The 19069-nt window shown below is 50.7% G+C and overlaps 2 protein-coding genes across 3 annotated transcripts in view; one reads left to right on the forward strand and one right to left on the reverse strand.

The window, feature by feature from the left end:
- Positions 1 to 3844, forward strand: part of SGSM1 (small G protein signaling modulator 1) — an 88652-nt gene extending 84808 nt beyond the window's left edge. For both annotated transcript variants that reach the window (XM_046025553.1, XM_046025554.1), the window contains one exon: positions 1666 to 3844. In XM_046025553.1, coding sequence (XP_045881509.1) covers positions 1666 to 1754 — 89 coding nt within the window. In that variant the 3' untranslated portion in view covers positions 1755 to 3844. The remainder of the gene's footprint in view (positions 1 to 1665) is intronic.
- A 5691-nt stretch (positions 3845 to 9535) lies between these two features.
- On the reverse strand, positions 9536 to 13111 carry LHFPL7 (LHFPL tetraspan subfamily member 7). Its single transcript, XM_046025991.1, has 3 exons — positions 12911 to 13111; positions 11971 to 12109; positions 9536 to 9798 (listed from the first exon to the last, which is right to left on the reverse strand). The coding sequence occupies exons 1-3, from the start codon at positions 13109 to 13111 to the stop codon at positions 9536 to 9538; spliced, it is 603 nt and encodes a 200-aa protein (XP_045881947.1).
- Between the last annotated feature and the right edge of the window lie 5958 nt (positions 13112 to 19069).

Raw genomic sequence — 19069 nt, forward strand, 5'->3', positions numbered from 1 at the left:
AAGTTAACATCAGCACATTATTTTTAAACTGTAAATTTTATTTGATTTTGCCTATTTTTATTTATGATTTTTAGTATTTGAGGGGAGCCTGAGTGGCTCAGTGGGTTAAAGCCTCTGCCTTCGGCTCAGGTCATGATCCCAGGATCCTGGGATCGAGCCCCACATTGGGCTCTCTGCTTAGCTGAGAGTCTGCTTCCTCCTCTCTCTCTCTGCCTGCTTCTCTGCCTACATGTGATCTCTGTCTGTCAAATAAATAAATAAGATCTTTAAAAAAAAAAAAAGATTTTTAGTATTTGAGAGAGAGGGAGAGAGCATGAGGGGGGGAAGCTGCAGAAGGAGACGCAGACTCTCCGCAGAACAGAGCTTGATCCCAGGACCCTGAGATCATGACCTGAGCTGAAGGCAGATGCTTAACCGACTGAGCCACCCAGGCGCCCCTGGCTTGGTTTTTAGGTGATGCCTTTTTTCTGCTCCAGCATCCAACCTAAGAAACCACGTGGCATTTAATGGGTTCATTAATAAATCTCTTTTCCCCATCCCATCTTTTCCACAGTCAAAAGAAAATATTTTTATTTCACTCTTAAATAACTATAGCAATTAATGGTATGTGTGCCCCTGTTGGGCTTGTGTAGCTTCTCAAACCTTAGAACTAGATTGGACACCAATACCTTCATTTATTACTTATTCCGCAGTGATTTTCACATTCTTTTGCTTTTTCTAAAATTTGCTTTCTTCAACTGCTTGCAGAAAACCTAGTGTTGCAAAGATATAAAGTCACTGATAGGAATGTAGTCCAGTTTGTGACCTCCCTTGTACTACTGGTTTGTGGGATATTGAGCAGATGTGGAATATCATTCTGCCTCCCTCACAGTTTCATGAGTTCACCAATGACACCCTGAGGTACCTTGGTAGCCAGTTCAGGAACCATGGTCTTGGTGTCTTTTTCTCCAGTAAATGATTTCTTTATGATAAACATCTAGGTTTAGGATTAGTCTGCTCTAAAGATCCAATCATTTTATGTAGCTCTTAATAAAATTATTATTTTTACTTTCTCCTCTCCCTTCCCATTTCCAGTTGCTTCATCCTTTCGTACCTTTCGTACCTGTGTTCAGCATCGCTTTCTTTTTTTTTTTTTCCCAAAGATTTTATTTATCTGTTTATCTGAGAGAGAGTGAGAGAAAGAGCATAAGCCAGAGGAGGGGCAAAGGGAGAGGGAGATGCAGATTTCCCATCAAGCAGAGAGCCTGATGTGGGACTCGATCCCAGGACCCTGGGATCATGAACTGAGCTGAAGGCAGATGCTTAATGACTGAGCCACCCAGGCACCCCCAGCTTTGCTTTCTTGAAAGGTCCCTAGTCGTGGTATTTATACAAGGTGGGTGGGAAGACCTAACTTTTTTCAAGCATGTGCTGTGCACCCACAATCTCTCATTTGATCTCACAGTAGCCTCGTGAGACAGAAACTGTTGTAACCCCTATTTTACAGATTAGGAAACCAGGGTCCAAAGGGGAAGGCCTCCTTACCCCAAGGTCTCTGCTTAGGAATGATGCCAGATGGTTATGATGGGCTGCCCCAGAGACCCCCTTCCCACCCAGAAGCCTTGAGGGGGGCCCCAGGATGGACACAGAAAGAGGCTCATGAGCTCTTGCCTTCTGCTCTTTCAGAAATGGCTGAACGGCACAACACCAAACACGTCCTGAAGCTGGCCCGGGACCTCGTGTACAAGGTGCAGACTCTGATCGAGAACAAGTGAGGGCCTGCTCCCCTGGGCCATGTCCGCCGAGCTGCCATCCGCCTGCCCAGCCCACTTTTCACTTCTGGCTGCCTCGGGAGCGAGGTCCCGGTGTCTGTTCATGAGCGTGGACTTCTGTGCAAAGAGAAACTACCCCAACTTTGGCCACCCAGGCAGGTGGGGTCGAGGGGTTGCCTCTTCAGCTCAGCCTTACGTTTTCCCGTTTGACCAAAGATTGTCTGAGTCTGGGATTCCTCCCTTGTGGGAGTCGGGGTGTGTCAGTGGTCGGAGGGAGCCTTTTTGTGGCTGGCCTCCAGAAGGGTCGCCTCTCCCTTATTCTGTCCCAATGCCTCCAAGTTGTTCTGTCAGATGAGACTTGGGGAGGGAATTTTTGGAGGAATTGGTGTAGGAGAGGTCTGTGGGACTACCTCTGTGCTCTGAAAGGGGCCTTTGGAGAACAGAACATGGCTGGAAGGTTAGCTTAGAGCAGTTTTTGTACCTTGGCACTGTTGACATTGGAGCTGGATAATTCTTTTCTGTGGGGGCAGTGTATTGTAGGGTGTTGAGCAGGATCCTGGGCTCTATCTGCTAGATGCCAGTAGGACCCCCTCCGCAACCCAGTTGTGACAACCAAAACGTTTCCAGATATTGCCACATGTCCCCATTGGAGAACCACTGACGTCCCCGAGGGCTACCCAGCATGTCTCCCTCCCCTCCTTTTCTTGACACTAGGTGTGTCCTGAGGTCCCTTCCCATTCAGCAGAGGCCCACAGGAGTTCACATCCGTCTCGGGAGCCTGGAAGCTGTATGCTGTATTCTCTCATTTTTTTCTCCTCCACCTGACCCCAGGAGAGACTTCTTTTCTTTCTTTTCAAGAAAGGCCTCTCCCTGGAAGGGTGATGGAGTGTGAGACACACCTGAGGCTCCTCAGGGTCCTGCCCAGAGCCCCCCACTCCCTCCCAGACAGGGCAGAGACCTCATCCCTTCCTTCACCTCCTGGGGAAGACATCGCCTCCCCTTCAGCACGTGAGGTCTGGTGCTCTAGAAGCTTGGAAGGTGTGTGTTGGTGAAAGCCCCTTCTAGAGAAGTTGGGGAGGCTGGCTTTTCCCTAGGTGCCTTGGCTCGCTCAGGACAAAGGGGGATAAGGAAGACAGAGGTCAGCCAGGGTAGACTGGGACATGTGATTTCCTTGGCAAACACGCTGATGACCCGGGACCAGAATCACGGCTCAGTCTGAGAACAGTCCCCTCCATGTCATCATGCAGAGGGCTGCCAATCGCAGACAGCCGCTGAGCTGGCTGGTTCGCCCTGCCCACCTGTCCTTCTGCAGGAGTGTTCCTGCCAACCTTTTCTGAGAATGCTCAGGAATCTGGAGAAGCAGTCTCGGGTTGGAAGTCTCCTCCCCAGAATGGCAGGGAGGATTTGGGAGAGGGGAGGAGACTCAAAGCCTGTCGAAGCCCTTACAGAGAAGATACATTGGTCCTCTGTCCTGAGCAAACCAGTATGGGAAGGAACCCCTGCCCCGCGTGCTTGTGAAGGTTAATCCCTCAGTCCCAGTGCCTTCCACTGTATCCAACCCCCTTTGTCCCTGCTGTGGGGGCCTCTTGAGCAGTATGGACAAGATCTAAATGATCCTTGCCTCCAAAGAGTGTGCTCCATGACAATCGTGTCTCCTTGCTCTGGTCCCCTGCCTTCCCAAGACAGGGAAAATAAGTGCAAAAGCCCCCTCTGGTTCAAAGTGTATCTAGCCACTCAGCTGTTCATTACGGAGGACATTATTTCAGCAAGACCCAGGTCCTAGACCTTCCAACTCGTATTTATTTTCTCGACAGACCCGTCACAAAGTACAGCACACAATCCCTTCTCCGCCTTCTCTCTCGTGGTGTTCCAGAGAAGTGTCCGTGGTTGTGATTTGGAACATCGCCTGTTTATTCGGCTTACTGTGCTTTTTTCGGTCTCAGTACATCGTGCGCGTCCTTGTGTCCTGGAAATCGAGTGTGTGGGAAGTCGTCCTGTCTATGGGGTGCCCGCCTCCTTTTTTCAGTGTTGCCAACATATCTCGTAACTGTTTACTGAAGAGTTGTGTCTATATAGAGAGAAAATATATATAAACAGAGAAATGTGTGAATATGGGTTCTCTTTTGTTTCTGCACTTCAGGAATTTTTTTTAATACAAAGGAGAGGAGAAGTGTTCGCCATGGAAGACTGTGTCCTCCCAACCCCACCCCAGTGACCCAAACCCAGAAGGGGACCGAGTCTCACAGTAGCTGCCTGGTCTTTCCCCAGGAGGTCCAAGGCAGGCGAAATGCTTCTCACTCCCTTGTATCAGTTATCTGTCAGCGTGACTAATGCCGCATAACAAAGCACCCCAAAGCTCAGTGGCCTCACACTGCAGTTCATTTAGCTTGCAATTCTCTGGGGTTGACTGCATGGGCTGAGAGGGTCTCTGGTCTGAGATGGACTTCTTCATGAGTCTGTGGTCAGCTGATAGCCAACGAGGCAACTGGGCTTCTGACGGTTGGCCAGCTGGTGGCCAGGAAAGTGGGGGACACTGGGCCACAGGTCTCTCATCCCGTGGCAGGCCAACTCAGCCTCGTGTGCATGGCCATGGTGGCAGTTTTCAGAGCGCCAGCAGAAGCGCGCAAGGTCTTTTGAGACCTCGGCTGGGAATCAGCATGCGGTCCTTTGTGCTACATTTTGGTTGCTCAGAGTAAGTCACATGGCTGAGTGCAGATTCAGAGGTTGGGGGAATCCCCCAAGTTCCAGCGCACAAGAGGGGTCCCCAGATGGTCAGCCATTTGACTTGGGGTCATATCTCTAAGTTGACATCTGCTGTGGGAGCTCATCTCTCACCCCTGATATTCCCACAGACCAGCAGCTTGACACCCATGACAGCCACAGTCCCCACTCACGGCTACTACCACTCCCAACCTTAGCCATCAAGCAGTGGAGACCCCTCATGGACGCCCTGCCCCTTGCAGCCTCTAGGCACGGGCTGAGGGAAACAACTAGCTTTCAGCTGCAGAAGCAGAACTTCATCCAATCTAATGAACACCCATCGAAACTGCAGGTTTTATACAGAAAAAGTGAGAGTTCGCCCGTGGCTTGGCCAGCCTGCGGGAGCCCAGTCCCCACATTCTCAGAAGACTGCCGTCGGAGGTAAGTCTGAAGCCCCACAACAGTGGGCAGGTGGAGATTTGCCCTTTGCCAACCCAGATGGGGGCTTTCTTAGCAGGAAGGCCTGCTCCTTCCAGGGGGATGTTTCTGAGCGCTAAGACCGGTCCTGATGTTCTGCGTTCTACGTGGGCTTTAGAGCTCCCCCCATTTCCCCAACTCCAGCCATCACTTGGTACATGTGGCAGTCCTCCTGAAGCACCCCGCTGTTGCAGCAGCTGCCCGGCATCCCCAGACCTAGGCAGTGCCCCACACGGGTTATGTGTGCACAGATGCCTGGCTGTGGGTACCACTGACTTCCGGGCATTAATGGTGTATGTTACAGGAAAAGACATCTTAAGACAGCATTTCTGTTGTTGACAAGACTTCCTAAATGCATGCAGTTGAGCTTTGCGTAGATGTGAGCAGATGAGTCTTGCATCGCTGGGCCTATTTTAATGACTCGGTGGCAGGATGGAGAAGTGCTCTCCGTTTCTGTGTTTATGGGTGCAGAGTTGTGGCTGGACTCCTGCCATCCTTTTCCTCCTCCTGGCCCTCCTTGCTTCTTTCTCTTCTCTTCCCCCTCTCCTCCCCACATTCCGCTCTCTCCTGTCTCACTGCCTTGTGGCTGAGAGCATTTGGACAGCATCTTGCCCACAGTGTTCAGGCCCTTCTGGCTGTTCTGCTGTCCCTTTAAGCTCATGCTTTAGCCATGCTCATTGCCTTTTCACCAAGAGTATCCCCTTCGGCCTGTGGGAGAGGCCATGAAGCAATTGAGAAGCACTTCTCCCATGTGCAAAGAGTTTGGGAGGCCCTCATCTTCCCATTTCACAGAATGCCTGGCAGGCATTCCTGCATCTGGTGTCCCCCTCCTTCTTCCCCTCCCCTCCTTCCCTCCCAGGCCCAAGGTCCCAGGAGCCCAGGGAGGAGGGGGACTGCAGTCAAGGGCACTGGGAAGAAGCTCTTCCAATTCCTTACCTTGCCAGCAGATACTCTTAAGTCCGGGAGACAGCAGACCCATGCACCACTGAGTTTTCTCACACATTCTGTAATAGCATTTCCAACTCAAGGCACCTGCCACTGGCCTTTCTGATTTTGACCATGTCTGGGCACCACCTACGCGATTGGATCTTTACTGGTTTTCTTTAAACCAATTCACTTTTTAGACTTGTATCTATGGGAGGCAGTGTCATTTGCATAAACAGAAGATCATTTTAAAAATAAGCATGTTTATTTTACCAAAATACTGTTTGCTGCCTTAAAAAAAAAAAGACCTTGAGCTGGAATCTGCTCTCTTTTTTAAGAAGAGATGTAGCAGGAGTTTGAGAGGCTGTGAAAGACATATGAGCACCAAACGAGTCTTTCATCTTGGCAGACATAAAGGACAGTTGAAGCAGGAATGGCTTTCTCATTTTGCCAGCTGAAATCATGTCCTATATATCTCTGTCCACGAGTTGGGGGAGCACTGATTTTGGATCCCAGATCTGCCCTTTCCTGGCTATGTGGCCTTGGGCAAGTGACTGTTCCTCACTGATGCGGGTTTTCACTTTTGTGCACTGAGGATAAGAATGCCTCCCTTTATCGTGGGTGCAGTCCTGGCCTCCCTCTTTCACTGGGACCCTCTACTCCTCCATATCCCTGGGGATGATTTCCTGGTTGAGACTTCAGTGTCCCTGAGTTACCAGCATCTACCTAGCTCAGCTTCTTGGGTAAGGCTTGGAACTGTAGAGAACATGGCTCCTGGAGGAGAGCTCTGGAAAAGGTGAGCTCCCATCCCTCTGGGGCTATGACCGAGGAACACAGCAGTTAGGTGTGGTGAGGCCTTCAGTCCTTGGCAGGAGTGAAGCCCGCTCTGACTCTGCAGTTAGCATCTGATTTGCTGAGTCAGGAAAAGACTTACAGGTCCCTAGGCTTCTGGCTTGCAAGCCGCCAGGCACATGGAGAGCATGAGCCCAGGACAGGTGCAGACTAGAGGAGCAAAACCTCATCTTACCGAAGGGCCAGCTTTCGGATCTGTTGCTAAATTAAACCCCAGCAGGATTCAAATGACCCACGGGACCACGCTGTTCCCTGGGGATTTTCCATTACATCCGGGTGCCGTGCAGAAATTTTCCAGTGTCTTCTTGGCGTGCTTTCTTCAGACCTGTGGGCACAGTGATTCCCAGTAGACACTGATGGGAATCACAGTGAATCCACAATGATTCTTTGTAGACACAGGGCTCCTTGAAACAGTGGACACCCCTTGTTGTGATCAAGAGAAAATAAGACCGAGAGAGCCCTCTGCCTCAAATAAGGACAGAGTCTCCCTGTAAATCTTTCCTCGTTAAGGGCTGGAGAATCACTCCCTTTGGTGTTGCTGAAACAGTTCAAAAGGAAAATTAAGGGACCTGGGGACCATTGAGAGGTTATGATAGAGGGGATGTGGGTGACAGGGGCCGAGGGCTGAATTTGGGCTTCTGCTTGGCGCCACCCACTGGCTGCTGGGATGTGGCTTGGGTCTCAGAAGGTCTTCCCACGTGAGACTGACTTGCGTGGAAGTGTTCCCACTGATAATGAAACATGACTCTGGGTCCCTTTGAGCACCACATGATGGCTTCCGAGGTTTTCTATTACTTTATTCCATTATTCTATCACTTCCTCTTTTTTAAAAGACCTATTTATTTATTTATTTATTTTAGAGAGAATTATGCAAGCAGGGGGAGGGGCAGAGGAAGAGGGAGAGAGAGAATCCTCAAGCCGACTCCCCAATGAGCAGCGAGCCCAATGCAGGACTCAACCAAGGACCCCGAGATCATGACCTGAGCCAAAGTCAAGAGTCAGACGCTTAACCGACTGAGCCAGATGCCCCTCTACATTTTTCTTAAAAAGCTGTCAAGTCACATTATTGTTCTTTCTGGAAGGTGAACGCAAGCTGTATTCTGTGCAGTCTGTGTTTTCAAGATCATGAGTCACTTCTGGGGGTTGTTTATGGATGTTCTTGGTTGAGCATTTAAAGCTAGAAGAGTTGGATCAAGATAAGCTAGGTTGGGCAGAGGGAGCAAATCCAGATTTTATTTTACTTCCATTGTTGAGGGTGACAGACCTGGGTGTAAATCCCAGTTGACTGTGCAGCCATAGGCAAGTGACTGTACCTCTCTGAGCCTCAGTTTTCACTTCTGTGTTCTGGGGATATTAAAGCTATCCTTCAAAAGGGAGCTGGGCATCAAGTGTTTTTGCCCACCCAGCATCCTTCCCCCATTCCTATACCAGCATCTTCTTCTCTGTTCTGGGCAGCTGTATCTCCTACGTTACAACCATGGTCTTCTAGGGAGACTTCTGATATGCCCCTCCCCCTAGGGGCACATGACTCTGTCCTAACCATCAGATTCCTTCCCTGGGAAGAGAGCTGTTCATGCTTTCCTTCCACAGTGGCCAAGGTAGGAGGAGGCCAGCCTGGAGCTGTCTATGATCATGTCTCCTGCAGGTAAGGAAACAGGGATGGCTGGATCCACGTTCAGATGAGGTCCTTAGAGCCCCACCTCTGTCCATGTCATGGTTCCGCTCTCCTCCATGCTGATGTACACCGATTCCATGCCCATCTCTGGACCAGTCTGTCCCAGAATATTTTAGCTTTATTGGCTAGAAGGGCTCATTTATCCATAACGTGGGATAGTCAGAGAGTTGCTGGGAGTCATCTCCCCAGGAAAGACGAAGGTGTTGCTCCCAAAGAAGGGCAATGGGTCATGATAGGCAAAAGCCACAGACAGACTCCAGCATCCCTGGCAGAGAGAGCATGTGCAAGTGGCAGAAGTGTGAAGAGGACTTCCAGGGGCCCAGAATTCAGCATGGCAGAGGGAGAGGCACAGGGGTTGGGTGTGTACAAGAAAGAGCCTGAAGAGAGAGGTTGGAATGGGATCCAGAAGGGCTTCTTGTGCCCCAAGTAACAGGTCTCCACATCAGTGCGACTGTTTGCCTGGGGTGGGGGGATGAGACGGGGTTCCCCCTCATCCCCACCCCAACATCGGACATGCTTTTGTACCGACTTTTCTTGTACATAATGGCACTCAGAAAATACTTGATTGGCAAAGAAAGAATCCTCGAATTCCCCAAGAAAAGAGGAGTTACAAAGATGGAGGGGTGCGAAAAGGAATAGGCACGTGCCTGTTGAAAGATGCAGTGTTGGAGGGACAGCTCAGACTCAGAAGTGCTGGGTACTCTCATTTCTTTACGGAAACTCTGCATCCAACCTGGGGCTTCAACTCAACAACCCCGAGATCATAAGTCCCCTGTTTCACTAAGTCAGCCGGGCACTCCCTGGGCATCCTTCATGAATAGATGTAGTTCTCCTCCTGAGCAGTCCTGGGAGGTAGGGATTATAATAATAAGCTCAACTTGATTGAATACAATAGGCCTTAACATGGTGCTAAGTGCTTTATTTACACAGAGCATCTCAAGTTAATTCCCATAACAACTCTATGAAGGAGGCATTATTTTACACACTCACCCCTCCTCCCCCTCCCATTTTACGGAATACATGGCGGTCCAGAGAGGTGAAGTGATTTGCCCGAGGTCACACAGCACAGAGGCTGCAGAGGTGAGGTCTGAATGTGGATTTGTAGAGATTTCATACCACTGTGAAGTGGGCCCTTTTTGCTTCTCCTGGGATATTTTTATTTGCTCATTTCTGGCATGAGGATGATTTTCTCAGTGTCACCCGAGAAGAGGATGATCTTTCCTTGGACCTTAGTCATTCGGGGCCATCCGATCATAGGCAGGAAGCTGGCTAGGACGGCACTGAGGATGGCAGTCACATAGCCCCAGCCCAGCTGGCACTGCCCACCACGGTACACAGAGGAGGCTCCGCAAGCTTCCTTGGCGAATGGGGAGGCCAGGCTGATGGGGAAAACCAGCAGGCCCACAGTGATAGACGTGGCTGGAGACAGCAGGAAGGAACACCAGTGTGTCAGTCAAGGGGCTCTGGGCTACCCTCATCCCAGGATTGACTGATGCACCCTCCTATCTACCCACCCGTCCATCAGTTCATTCACTTACATACTGACTTATCATCTATCCTTTTAGCCCATCACTCAACTAGTCCTCCACCCAGCTACTCACCCATCTACCCACCCATTCATTCAACCATATTCTAACCCTCCCATCTCTGCATCCCCCATCCATCCATTCACTTATCTATCCATCTGCCCATCTGCCCACTTACTCACGTGCACCCCACCATCTATCCATCCATCTACCCACCCAACCATCTACCTACTCAACCATCCCCCATCCACCCATCCACCCACCCAACCACCCATCCATCCATCCATCCACCCACCCAACCATCTCTGTCCACCTACCCATCCGCCCACTCAACCATCCATCTATCCATTCATCCACCCATCCATCCACCTATCCATCCATCCATTCACCCAAACATTAGTCTTCCACTAATATATCTGTAGATCCATCCATCAGGTCACCTACTTACCTATCCACTCTCTCATTCATTCATTCACCAACCCACCTTTCAGTGCGTGCATTCATTCATCACAACTGTTACAGGTGCTCTGGTGGGCACTAATGACACTAAAGAAATAAACTGTACACCTCCTCGCCTTCAAGGCACTCTCGCGGCAGAAGAATCACATAACCCTAGCTGCTCTTGCTGTTCTTCAGCCACATTGGTCTGCTTACAGTTCTGTGAACATGCCTTGCTCCCTTGCTCTAAGCTTTTGCCCCCAATGTTCCCATTACTGAAGTTCCCTTCCATATTTGACCAATTCCCACCTGTACTTCCAGACTCAGATACCTCCCATAGGAAGCCTTCACTAACATCCTCTATCCTCCCGGGATTTGTCCTTGCATTTTACGCTCATCTCTATCTTATCAAATACCCATTGAGTTGTAACTGCCTGATGTACCCCGCCCCCACCAGACACTGCACAAGCCTAGGACAAGGACTATATATAGCTCCATCCATTGATTCAACAAATATGTAGTGAGCATCTCTTATGTGCAAAGGCACTGTGCCAGGTGCTGGCAATGTCAAGGCAGACATGTCCTTGCCCTCCAGGAACTGATGTTGTAGTGGAGAGAGATGAACAATGATCAAGCAGGCAGATAAGTAAGTGCTGTGAAAAATGCAGAAAAAGGTGAGAGGTAGGAGAATCTCAGGAGAGGGGTGCTCCCTTACCTAGAGGTCATGGACGATCTCACTGAAGCAGTGCTATTTGAGCAAAATAGAGGAGCAAGACATGTAAGATCTGAGAAAAGAATCCCAGGCAGAGCAGACAAGTGTGGTGCATCATGGAACGGAAAGCAAGCCATGTGGCTGGAGCAGGTTGAGCCTGGCAGAAGGGGTAAGAGGTGAGACTGGTGAGGGAGTGAGGGTTTCATCAGGCAGAGCCTCGTCAGCCATGACGAGGAGGGTGGATTTTACTCTGAGTGTAACAGGAAGTCACTGGAGGCTAGATAAACCAGTCTGAGTGGCCTGATCTAATTTCAGTTTTGACAGGACCTGTTTGGCCAGCGTGGCAGACAGACTCTAGGAGTCAAAGGTTGCAGCAGAGAGACATGTGAGGTGGTTATCACTCTAATCCAGGTGAGAGGGGATGGGAGATTATTTGCGTGAGGGTTGCAGTCAAGCCCGCGGCTACACCATCCAGAGCCTAGGTGGGAGTTAGGGAAAAGCAACCCTCCTGGGGAGTTGCAGCCCTGCCATTTCACAGCTTAGTAAGTGGAGCATAGGCTAGATTTCAGCATCTCTCAGCCCTCAGCTGGCTCCTTTGTGCAGTGCACAACCTGCTCAACTGTATATGGTGGTCCCGGTAAAGATGATACAAAGCGGTTGGGTGAGAGAGAAACAAAGGGGTACAGACTGTTAGAACTGGGTTTAGCTAAGGGCAGGAGAGAGTGATGTTAAGTATACCACTCCCTCCCCACTATTTCTGGCTTGCTAAAGGACCAGAAAGTCTTCAATCCTAGGATTTATCTCTGAGATTCAACATAGGAGGGCAGACTCTGCTCACAGGTTTGTTCCTTCCTTCCTTCCTTCATTCATTCTACAAACATGTTTGGAATGGTTACTATGTGACAGTGGATTTACCTGCAACTGCCTGCACCCCTGGCATTGGGCCACTGCCCCTTCTGGGACACAGCCCTTTGGGGGCCAGGGCCCAAGATAGGAGGAGAACCGCATTAAAAGCCAACAAGAGCCATCCTCCAAGGAGAATTGCAGCTGAGACCTGCCAGGAAGAAAGAGGAGGGTGGGTTTTGAATGGGACAGGTAGGGGTAGGGGTATGTCTCTCTGTTTACTGGCCAGCTACTGAGTCCTCAAAACCCCAAGAGGTCTGTGCTATCATTACCCCCATTTTACATGTACACAAACTGAGGCCCAAGGAGGTGGAGTCATTTGCCTCAGGATACACAGCTAATTAAGTGGCAAAGCCAGAATTAATACCCAGATTTACAACCACCGTGCCCCACCTTTATGAGTACCTGCTATATGGTGGGATCACCAGGAGAGGCACCTTTGAAATCATGGGTTTCAGAGACTATATAATCTTCTTTATTTACTCCCAGTGTTGGACTGGGAGTCCTGACCCCTTGTCCACATTGTTGAAATTAGTTATGCTCATCATAACAAATTTTCAACGCCATAGCTGTGGTTTTCAAACTTAGCGGCACACAGAGGGTGGCCAGGTAGGTGTATGCAGGTTGTACACTGTACAACCCTTGCAGATGCCTTGGCATCATCCTGGATTTGCATATTCATTACAGTTCTTTCCCAGCAGATGGCAGTACATACAGTGTCCTGAAGAAGGGGGACCTTTTCTTAATCTGTACTAAGGTGCTATATGGACTTGGAACTGCCTTCAGATTCTGACTGTTTGCTAAAATGCAGATCGCCGGACAGCACCGCACACCTACAGACTCAGAGGCTCAGTGTGGGGTAGGTGGGGGGAACCAGAACTTGGCCTCCCCCATCCCTGTCCTGGCTCTGGTGGATTTGATAGCACCCCTGAGGTCCCCGCCCTGGTCTTACCTTCCAAGCAAAGTCAGGAATATCGTCCAGGGACCTGAAGGTCCTACAGCTCTGGTTCCAGCTGTCACCCCGAGGCCAGGAGCAGTAGGTAAGGACGCCAAAGGAGAAGGTGTGGGATTGGAACCAGGCAGGAGAGATGAGGCTAAGGGCTGAGATGCAAGCTAGGGTGAATCCCAGGGCTGCCCAGACGCTGCTCGCCATCAGGGACGGTGAATGACCTAGAGGTCGACAGGCAAGATGAGGGGAAGAGGCTGCTGGGAAGGAGAGGAACAGGAGCTGGTGAAGGTGTCCCCCAGTCAGAGACCTGGAGGTGTCTGACTGGGGGACACCTTCACCTGGTGATGCAAAGGGAAGTCATCATCTCTGGGGAGGGGGTGGGGCTTTGCTCTAATAAGTTCTGGAAATAGGATAACCCCAAATTGTAGAATAAATGTGATTAAATAGAACTTTGAACACTCCCACTCTCCATGGAACATCGTCATTACTAGTCCAGGCAAGGCCTCTCCCATGGTTCCTTCCTCCCTTTATTTGCTCATTCACTCATTCCTCAGCCCCTCAAGTCTTGCACTGTCCAAAAGGGCTGCTTCTCCCCAGAAGGGGCACTGTTTTCTAAATCTCACACAGTTGCTGTGTTTCCAGCAGCCAACCTGCCCGTTAGCTCACTTCTCCCAATCACCGACCTTTTAATGTATCTTTTTGTGTGTTATTTTTGTGAAATGGGTATTGTTCCGTATGTGTGTATTTGTTTAAAAAGATTTATTTATTTAGTTGAGAGAGAGAGAGATAGTGAGAGAGAGCATGAGCAAGAAGGAGAGGGAGAAGCAGGCTCCCTGCTGAGCAAGGAGCCCGACGTGGGACTGGATCCCAAGATCCTGGAATCACGACCTGAGCTGAAGACAGACGCCCAACTGACTGAGCCACCCAGGCACTCCAGTGTGTATTTTTAATTTATGTAATTGACATTATTTTATATGTTGCCTTTTGCTGCCTACTTTGGGCACCAAGCATGATGCTTTTAGGGTTGAGCTGTGTTTCTGTGTGTGTGCCTATTTCATTTAACTTGGAGTTTTCCAGAAGCAGATCCTGAGACAAGGGTTTGGTTGTACTTGGGAGGTCGTCCCGTGGAGGAGGAAGTGAGATGGGGGGAGAACACAGCCTCGTTAAGAGTGTGTTACAAAGCCAGCTGTCCCCAGGGTGGCTCTGAGAGAGGAGGTACACCCAGGACCTCTGAGTTACCCCTCCTGAGGGCAGAGAGAGATGTGGTCTTTACATACCAATTCCTTCCAGCCATTGGTTGAGGGCTGCGCACAGCACTGGGTGGCAACAGTCGGTGGGGGTGTGCAAATGGGCTCTAGCAAGAACCAACAAGAGAGCTGTGATAAAACACCTTGCAGGCAGATGAAAGCCCACTGCTGTGCAGAGACCCCATGACAATGACCCTGAGGGGTACGGAGCTGACATGACAGGACATGTCATGACATGACAGGATTGGCCTCACCGTTGTCTCCACCTGCTACCCCCTCTGCATTTTGCCTACTCCAGCCCCCTACCACAGGCAGCTCTGCCATGGACGTCCGCGTGCCTGGACTTGTGCCAGAATTTTGGAGGGGGTGTACACTTCGGAACACACTTGCTGTCTCGGATGGCACATCTCTGTTTCCTCTGAGCGAGAAATCCCGATTCCTCCCCCAGGGAAGGCTGCCCAATCCACCGTCTCTGCCTCCGTGCCAAAGGCGCCTGCGAGCCCAAACATTAATCTCAGTCTCCTCCCGCCTTATAGATGGGACAGTAGAGGCCCAGAGAAGGCAGCAGATGCCCCCGGACTGACCCAGGAGGCCAGTGTGGGTGGGTGAGTTGGGTGGGGGTTCTGTCCACACACCGTCACGGGCCAGGCAACTAATACACATCCTACAGCTCATACACTTTGTGACGCCCCCGCCACAACCTCAGACGGCTGCAGTGAGCACGTCTTTGTCGACTGGAAGAGAGCCCACCGTGGCCCAGGTGGGTGCTATGACCTCGTGTGTGACCAGGGAGGACACTGAGGCTCAGAGAGGCTTGGGCCACTCAGCCCAAGGACACAGTTAGAAGGGCCAGGTCGGGGGCTAATACCCAAACCTGATGAGTTGGCAGCGGTTCTTCTCGAGAGCCCCAAGGTAAGGGTTCCAGTAGTTACCGAGCCTCGCCCACCTGCTGCGGGCCAGGCACTTCTTGGAGAAGTGAAGGGACATGCCCAGGGTCTCACAGCTAAGATGTGGGACAGTGGTACTTGAACCTGGATGTGTCTAACCCTTGAACCAGGACTAAGGTCAATACTTAACCATGCCCTTTCCCATCACGTTGCTCAGCCTTCTTCAGCCCCAGCCTCTGCTCTTCCTGCTGCCTTCCTCACCTTAGCTCTTAGCTTTCTTCTGAGGCAGGGCTGTGCATCTGTCTCTCTCTGCTCAGGCATGGCTGCTCCCCAACCCGCCATGAGGCCAAGACAGCTCAGCTCCTCTGGCCTCAATGGCATCTCCCAAGAGAATTTCATTTCTCTTGCCCTGAGACTGCCCCCAAGCAACTCTGAAAGTGCCAGGTACAGACCAACGTTCCAGCCATTTACAGCCCAAGTAAATGCTTTCACTCTGGGGAGGCCATCCAGGCTGTGAGGCCACAAAGATTCAATTTCTGGCTCTCAGATGTATTGGCTGTGTGACCTCGGGCCAGACACTTACCCTTTCTGGACCTCTGTTCCTTCGTCTGTGCAACAAGCCTGATACAGAAGGTACTTGGTGGAGTGCCCTGCACCTGGGAGGTCCTCCATACATGGGCGTGTTGGTGATAATGGTAACGATCCCTGCGATGTCGATGGGACTGTTTACAGTAGTATTAGTATTATTCATGACTATTTTCTCATTGCTCATACCAGTAGGGATTAGCAGATACTTCAAAGAGATAATAACCAGAAATGGAGATCCAGATTGCTTATGTGACTTGCCCTAGATCCCCCCGGGGAAGTTAGGGGGGAAACTGGGATCTAAGCCATGAATCTGGCACCCAGACTAATGAGCAGGAACACCTTTCCCTCCTCTGACAACATCCCTCCAGCTTCTGTTCCCCGGTGTCAGTCCCCTTGGCTTGCTCTCAGAGAGGGAGGGAGGCAGGTGGATGGGGAAGAGGGGAAGGAAGGGAAGGGTGCGGATGATGCAGGGAGAGCTGAGAGTTACCCAAGAGAGCAGGGAGGGTGAGGGTTGGGGGGGCGGGCACAAACCGCTCCAAAGGGAAGGCAAGGCCCTGCTTCAACCACTGAGCAGCAAACACCTACTACCCTGCCTTCGGTGACCCCTGAACCCCTCCTGAGAGGACTGGGCATGACGCCCTCCCCTGCACCTCCCTCAGCTCCTCAAACACACGCAGCGACAAACACAGAGAGAGTTTATGCCACAGTCCAGCACGGCAAGGGCCTCCAGAGAATAACCAGAGGAAGGATGTGGGACGCCGTGGTGCCTCAGACAGTCCTTGGAAAATATCCAGGGCATCACTTAAATGTCACTAAATCGTCAAGTGCCAAAGTTACTGAGTTTTCAACTTCCCTTCATGGCTTCTCATCAAGAAGAAAGTCCCTGCTGGAGCTAATCAGTCTCAAACACCTTTCAAACATCTGTTAACCTCCCCCATTTTTAAGTTAATTAATTAATTATGATTTCATTTTATTGAGAGAGAGCGCGTGCACACGAGCAGGGGGCAGAGGGGTCTGAGGGAGAGAGGGAGAATCCCAAACAGATTCCACCATGAGCATGGAGCCCGGTGTGGGACTGGATCTCACGACCCTAAGATTATGACCTGAGCCGAAAGCAAGGGTCAGGTGCTCAACCGACTGAGCCGCCCAGGCACACCCCCAACTTTCCCCCCTTTTAAAAATGATGGGGAGCCTTGAACGGGCAAAAAAGTCCGAGTAAGAATTCAGGAATGTGGTTGCAGTTTCCTTGTATTTATTGTGGTGGTCTTGGTCTATGTTTTGCTGTGATGCTGGTTGTCCATTTAGAATTAAAAGCACAATCATAGAGGTGGCTGGAGGGGGAGGCGGTGAGGGAAGGTGGTTTGGGGATAGCCAGCACTGCTACTGATGACTGGAAGTGAGGCCCAGGAGGACTAGGCCAGCCCAAGGGCACGCAGGGTCAAAAGCGGCTGAGCTGCCAGCGAAGCCAAGGGCACCCACACGTACTCCCCAGGGCCGGTGCTTTTCAACCTTGGGCTTCACTTTGGGACTCCAAGTCTGGCTAGTACTTTTTAAACGTGGCAGGAGTCCTAGGCTTGGAGGCCAGCCAGTTCCTCTACCACTTCCCAGCTGTGTGACCTGGGACAAGGCGCTCCATTGCTTTGGGCCTCAGTTTCTCCATCTATAAAAGCAGATTGGACATCCCAGGGGCTAGGGAGCATGGGGTTTAACCACTGAACAGGGTGATGTAGAAAGAAGCAGACGGACCACATCTTCCCCTTCCCAACACTGTGAAGTTGGGGAGACTGCCTCACTTTGCTGCATAAGGGACTGGGGGTTATTGGGAAGGTTCAAAGAGGGATAGAATGCTTGTGTGTGTCTCAGGGGGAGGGAGAGAGAAGCATGGGCAGGGAGGTCAGGGAGGTCAGGGTTATAGTGCAGACATTTTATTCCCAGGATTAGAAAATCCCAGTGGCTGCTAGCCAGTGGGTAAGATGCAGCCCCTGGAGGGAGGGAGATGGGATTTTTTTTTATTCCTACACCAAAATCAGCTTCTCCTAGGGGGTTGGCAGGATCCCGAGGGGTGTAATTCCAGCCAGGAAGCCGGAGAGCCCAGAGCCGACTGAGACCCGTGATTTTGCTCTCTCTTTGGCTGCCCCTGTGACTCTCCAGGCGTTTCTGACCTTGAAAAGCGTTTTGTTCTCCAGATAATGTGCTCAATGTCACCTGGGAAAATCACACCGACCGTCCAGGTGCCAGAAACCTAAATGAGGCATTATAACCTGAAACCACATCCGGGCAGGCTCCAAGTAGCTGGAATCCACCTAAGGGAAGCTTGAAAGGGACTGAGCCTTTTCTCCTCCTACTGCTCAGCATTTAACTGTTGATGGCAGTCGAGGATTCCAGAGCACTCCCCAAGCCCCTTTGCAAACACAGGCCTTGCTTCATAAGCCTCCCGGTGCTCTTATCAGAGTTCCCATTTTCATTTTAAAGATTTTTTTTTTTTTAATTTATTTGAGAGAGAGCAAGAGAGAGAAAGGGAGAGCTAACATGGGCAGGGGGTTGGGACAGAGGCAGAGGCAGAAGCAGGCTCCCCACTGAGCAGGAAGCCCAATGCAGGGCTCCATCCCAGGACCCTGGGATCATGACCTGAGCCGAAGGCAGACACTTAACCCACTGAGCCACCCAGGAGCCCCAGAGATCCCATTTGTACAGAAGACAAAAGGAAGGCTTGGGAAGTGAGTGGTAAACCAGGAAGTAAGTGTAAGCAGGCACTCAAACTCAGGCAGCTGGTCTTCTGACTCTGTGCCTGAGTCCCAAGTGGGATTTAGAAGTTGGTTTAAAAGAAACAAACACAGCAGCTTCCTGTGTGCTCCACCATTCTGGTATAGTCCACCCTCCCACCTGATCTGGCCAGGGGGCATGCATGGTCCCAGAGGAGCCACAGTGAGTCACAGCAGGCAGAGCCATGGGACTTGGGAGGTGGAGGTGACTACCCGCGCTTTCATGTGTCCCCACAGCCAAATCCCTTTCTCTTTCCTGGTTTCCATGTCCTTATCTATTAACCAAAGGGGTGGGTCATTTATTCATTCAACTTCTATGTGCCCAGTCCGATGTGACCTTCACGGATACAACAGTGAACAGAGTACACTCCATGCCCTCTAGGAGCTTAGTGTTTTGTGGGCAAGACAAACAGGAAAGAATAATATAGTTTGTCCGTCCATCCATCCATCCATCCATCCACCTAGTCAACAAATATGTATTGAGTATCTGTTACGTTCCAGGTAATGTTCTAGGTTTTGCAGATTTAATAGTGAGGAAAACAGATAAAACTGATGTCCTCACAGAGCTTATACTCTAGAATGAAAGCAAGACAGTAAAGGTATAGACAAATCCGTGTATAAGATGTTGGATATTGATAAATGTCATACAGGAAAATGAAACAGGGAAGGGAGATGCCG

The sequence above is a fragment of the Meles meles genome, chromosome 12 (genome assembly GCF_922984935.1).
Source record: "Meles meles chromosome 12, mMelMel3.1 paternal haplotype, whole genome shotgun sequence".
Lineage (NCBI taxonomy): Eukaryota > Metazoa > Chordata > Mammalia > Carnivora > Mustelidae > Meles > Meles meles.

Excerpts from the sequence above, each read along its gene's own strand:
- LHFPL7 (XM_046025991.1), bottom strand. The coding sequence starts at position 13,111 with ATGGCGAGCAGCGTCTGGGCAGCCCTGGGATTCACCCTAGCTTGCATC. Across the intron at positions 12,110-12,910 it reads TTCCTGACTTTGCTTGGAAG|GTCTCAGCTGCAATTCTCCT; the intron begins GTAAGACCAGGG and ends TCTTCCTGGCAG. Across the intron at positions 9,799-11,970 it reads AGGGGTGCAGGCAGTTGCAG|CCACGTCTATCACTGTGGGC; the intron begins GTAAATCCACTG and ends TGCTGTCTCCAG.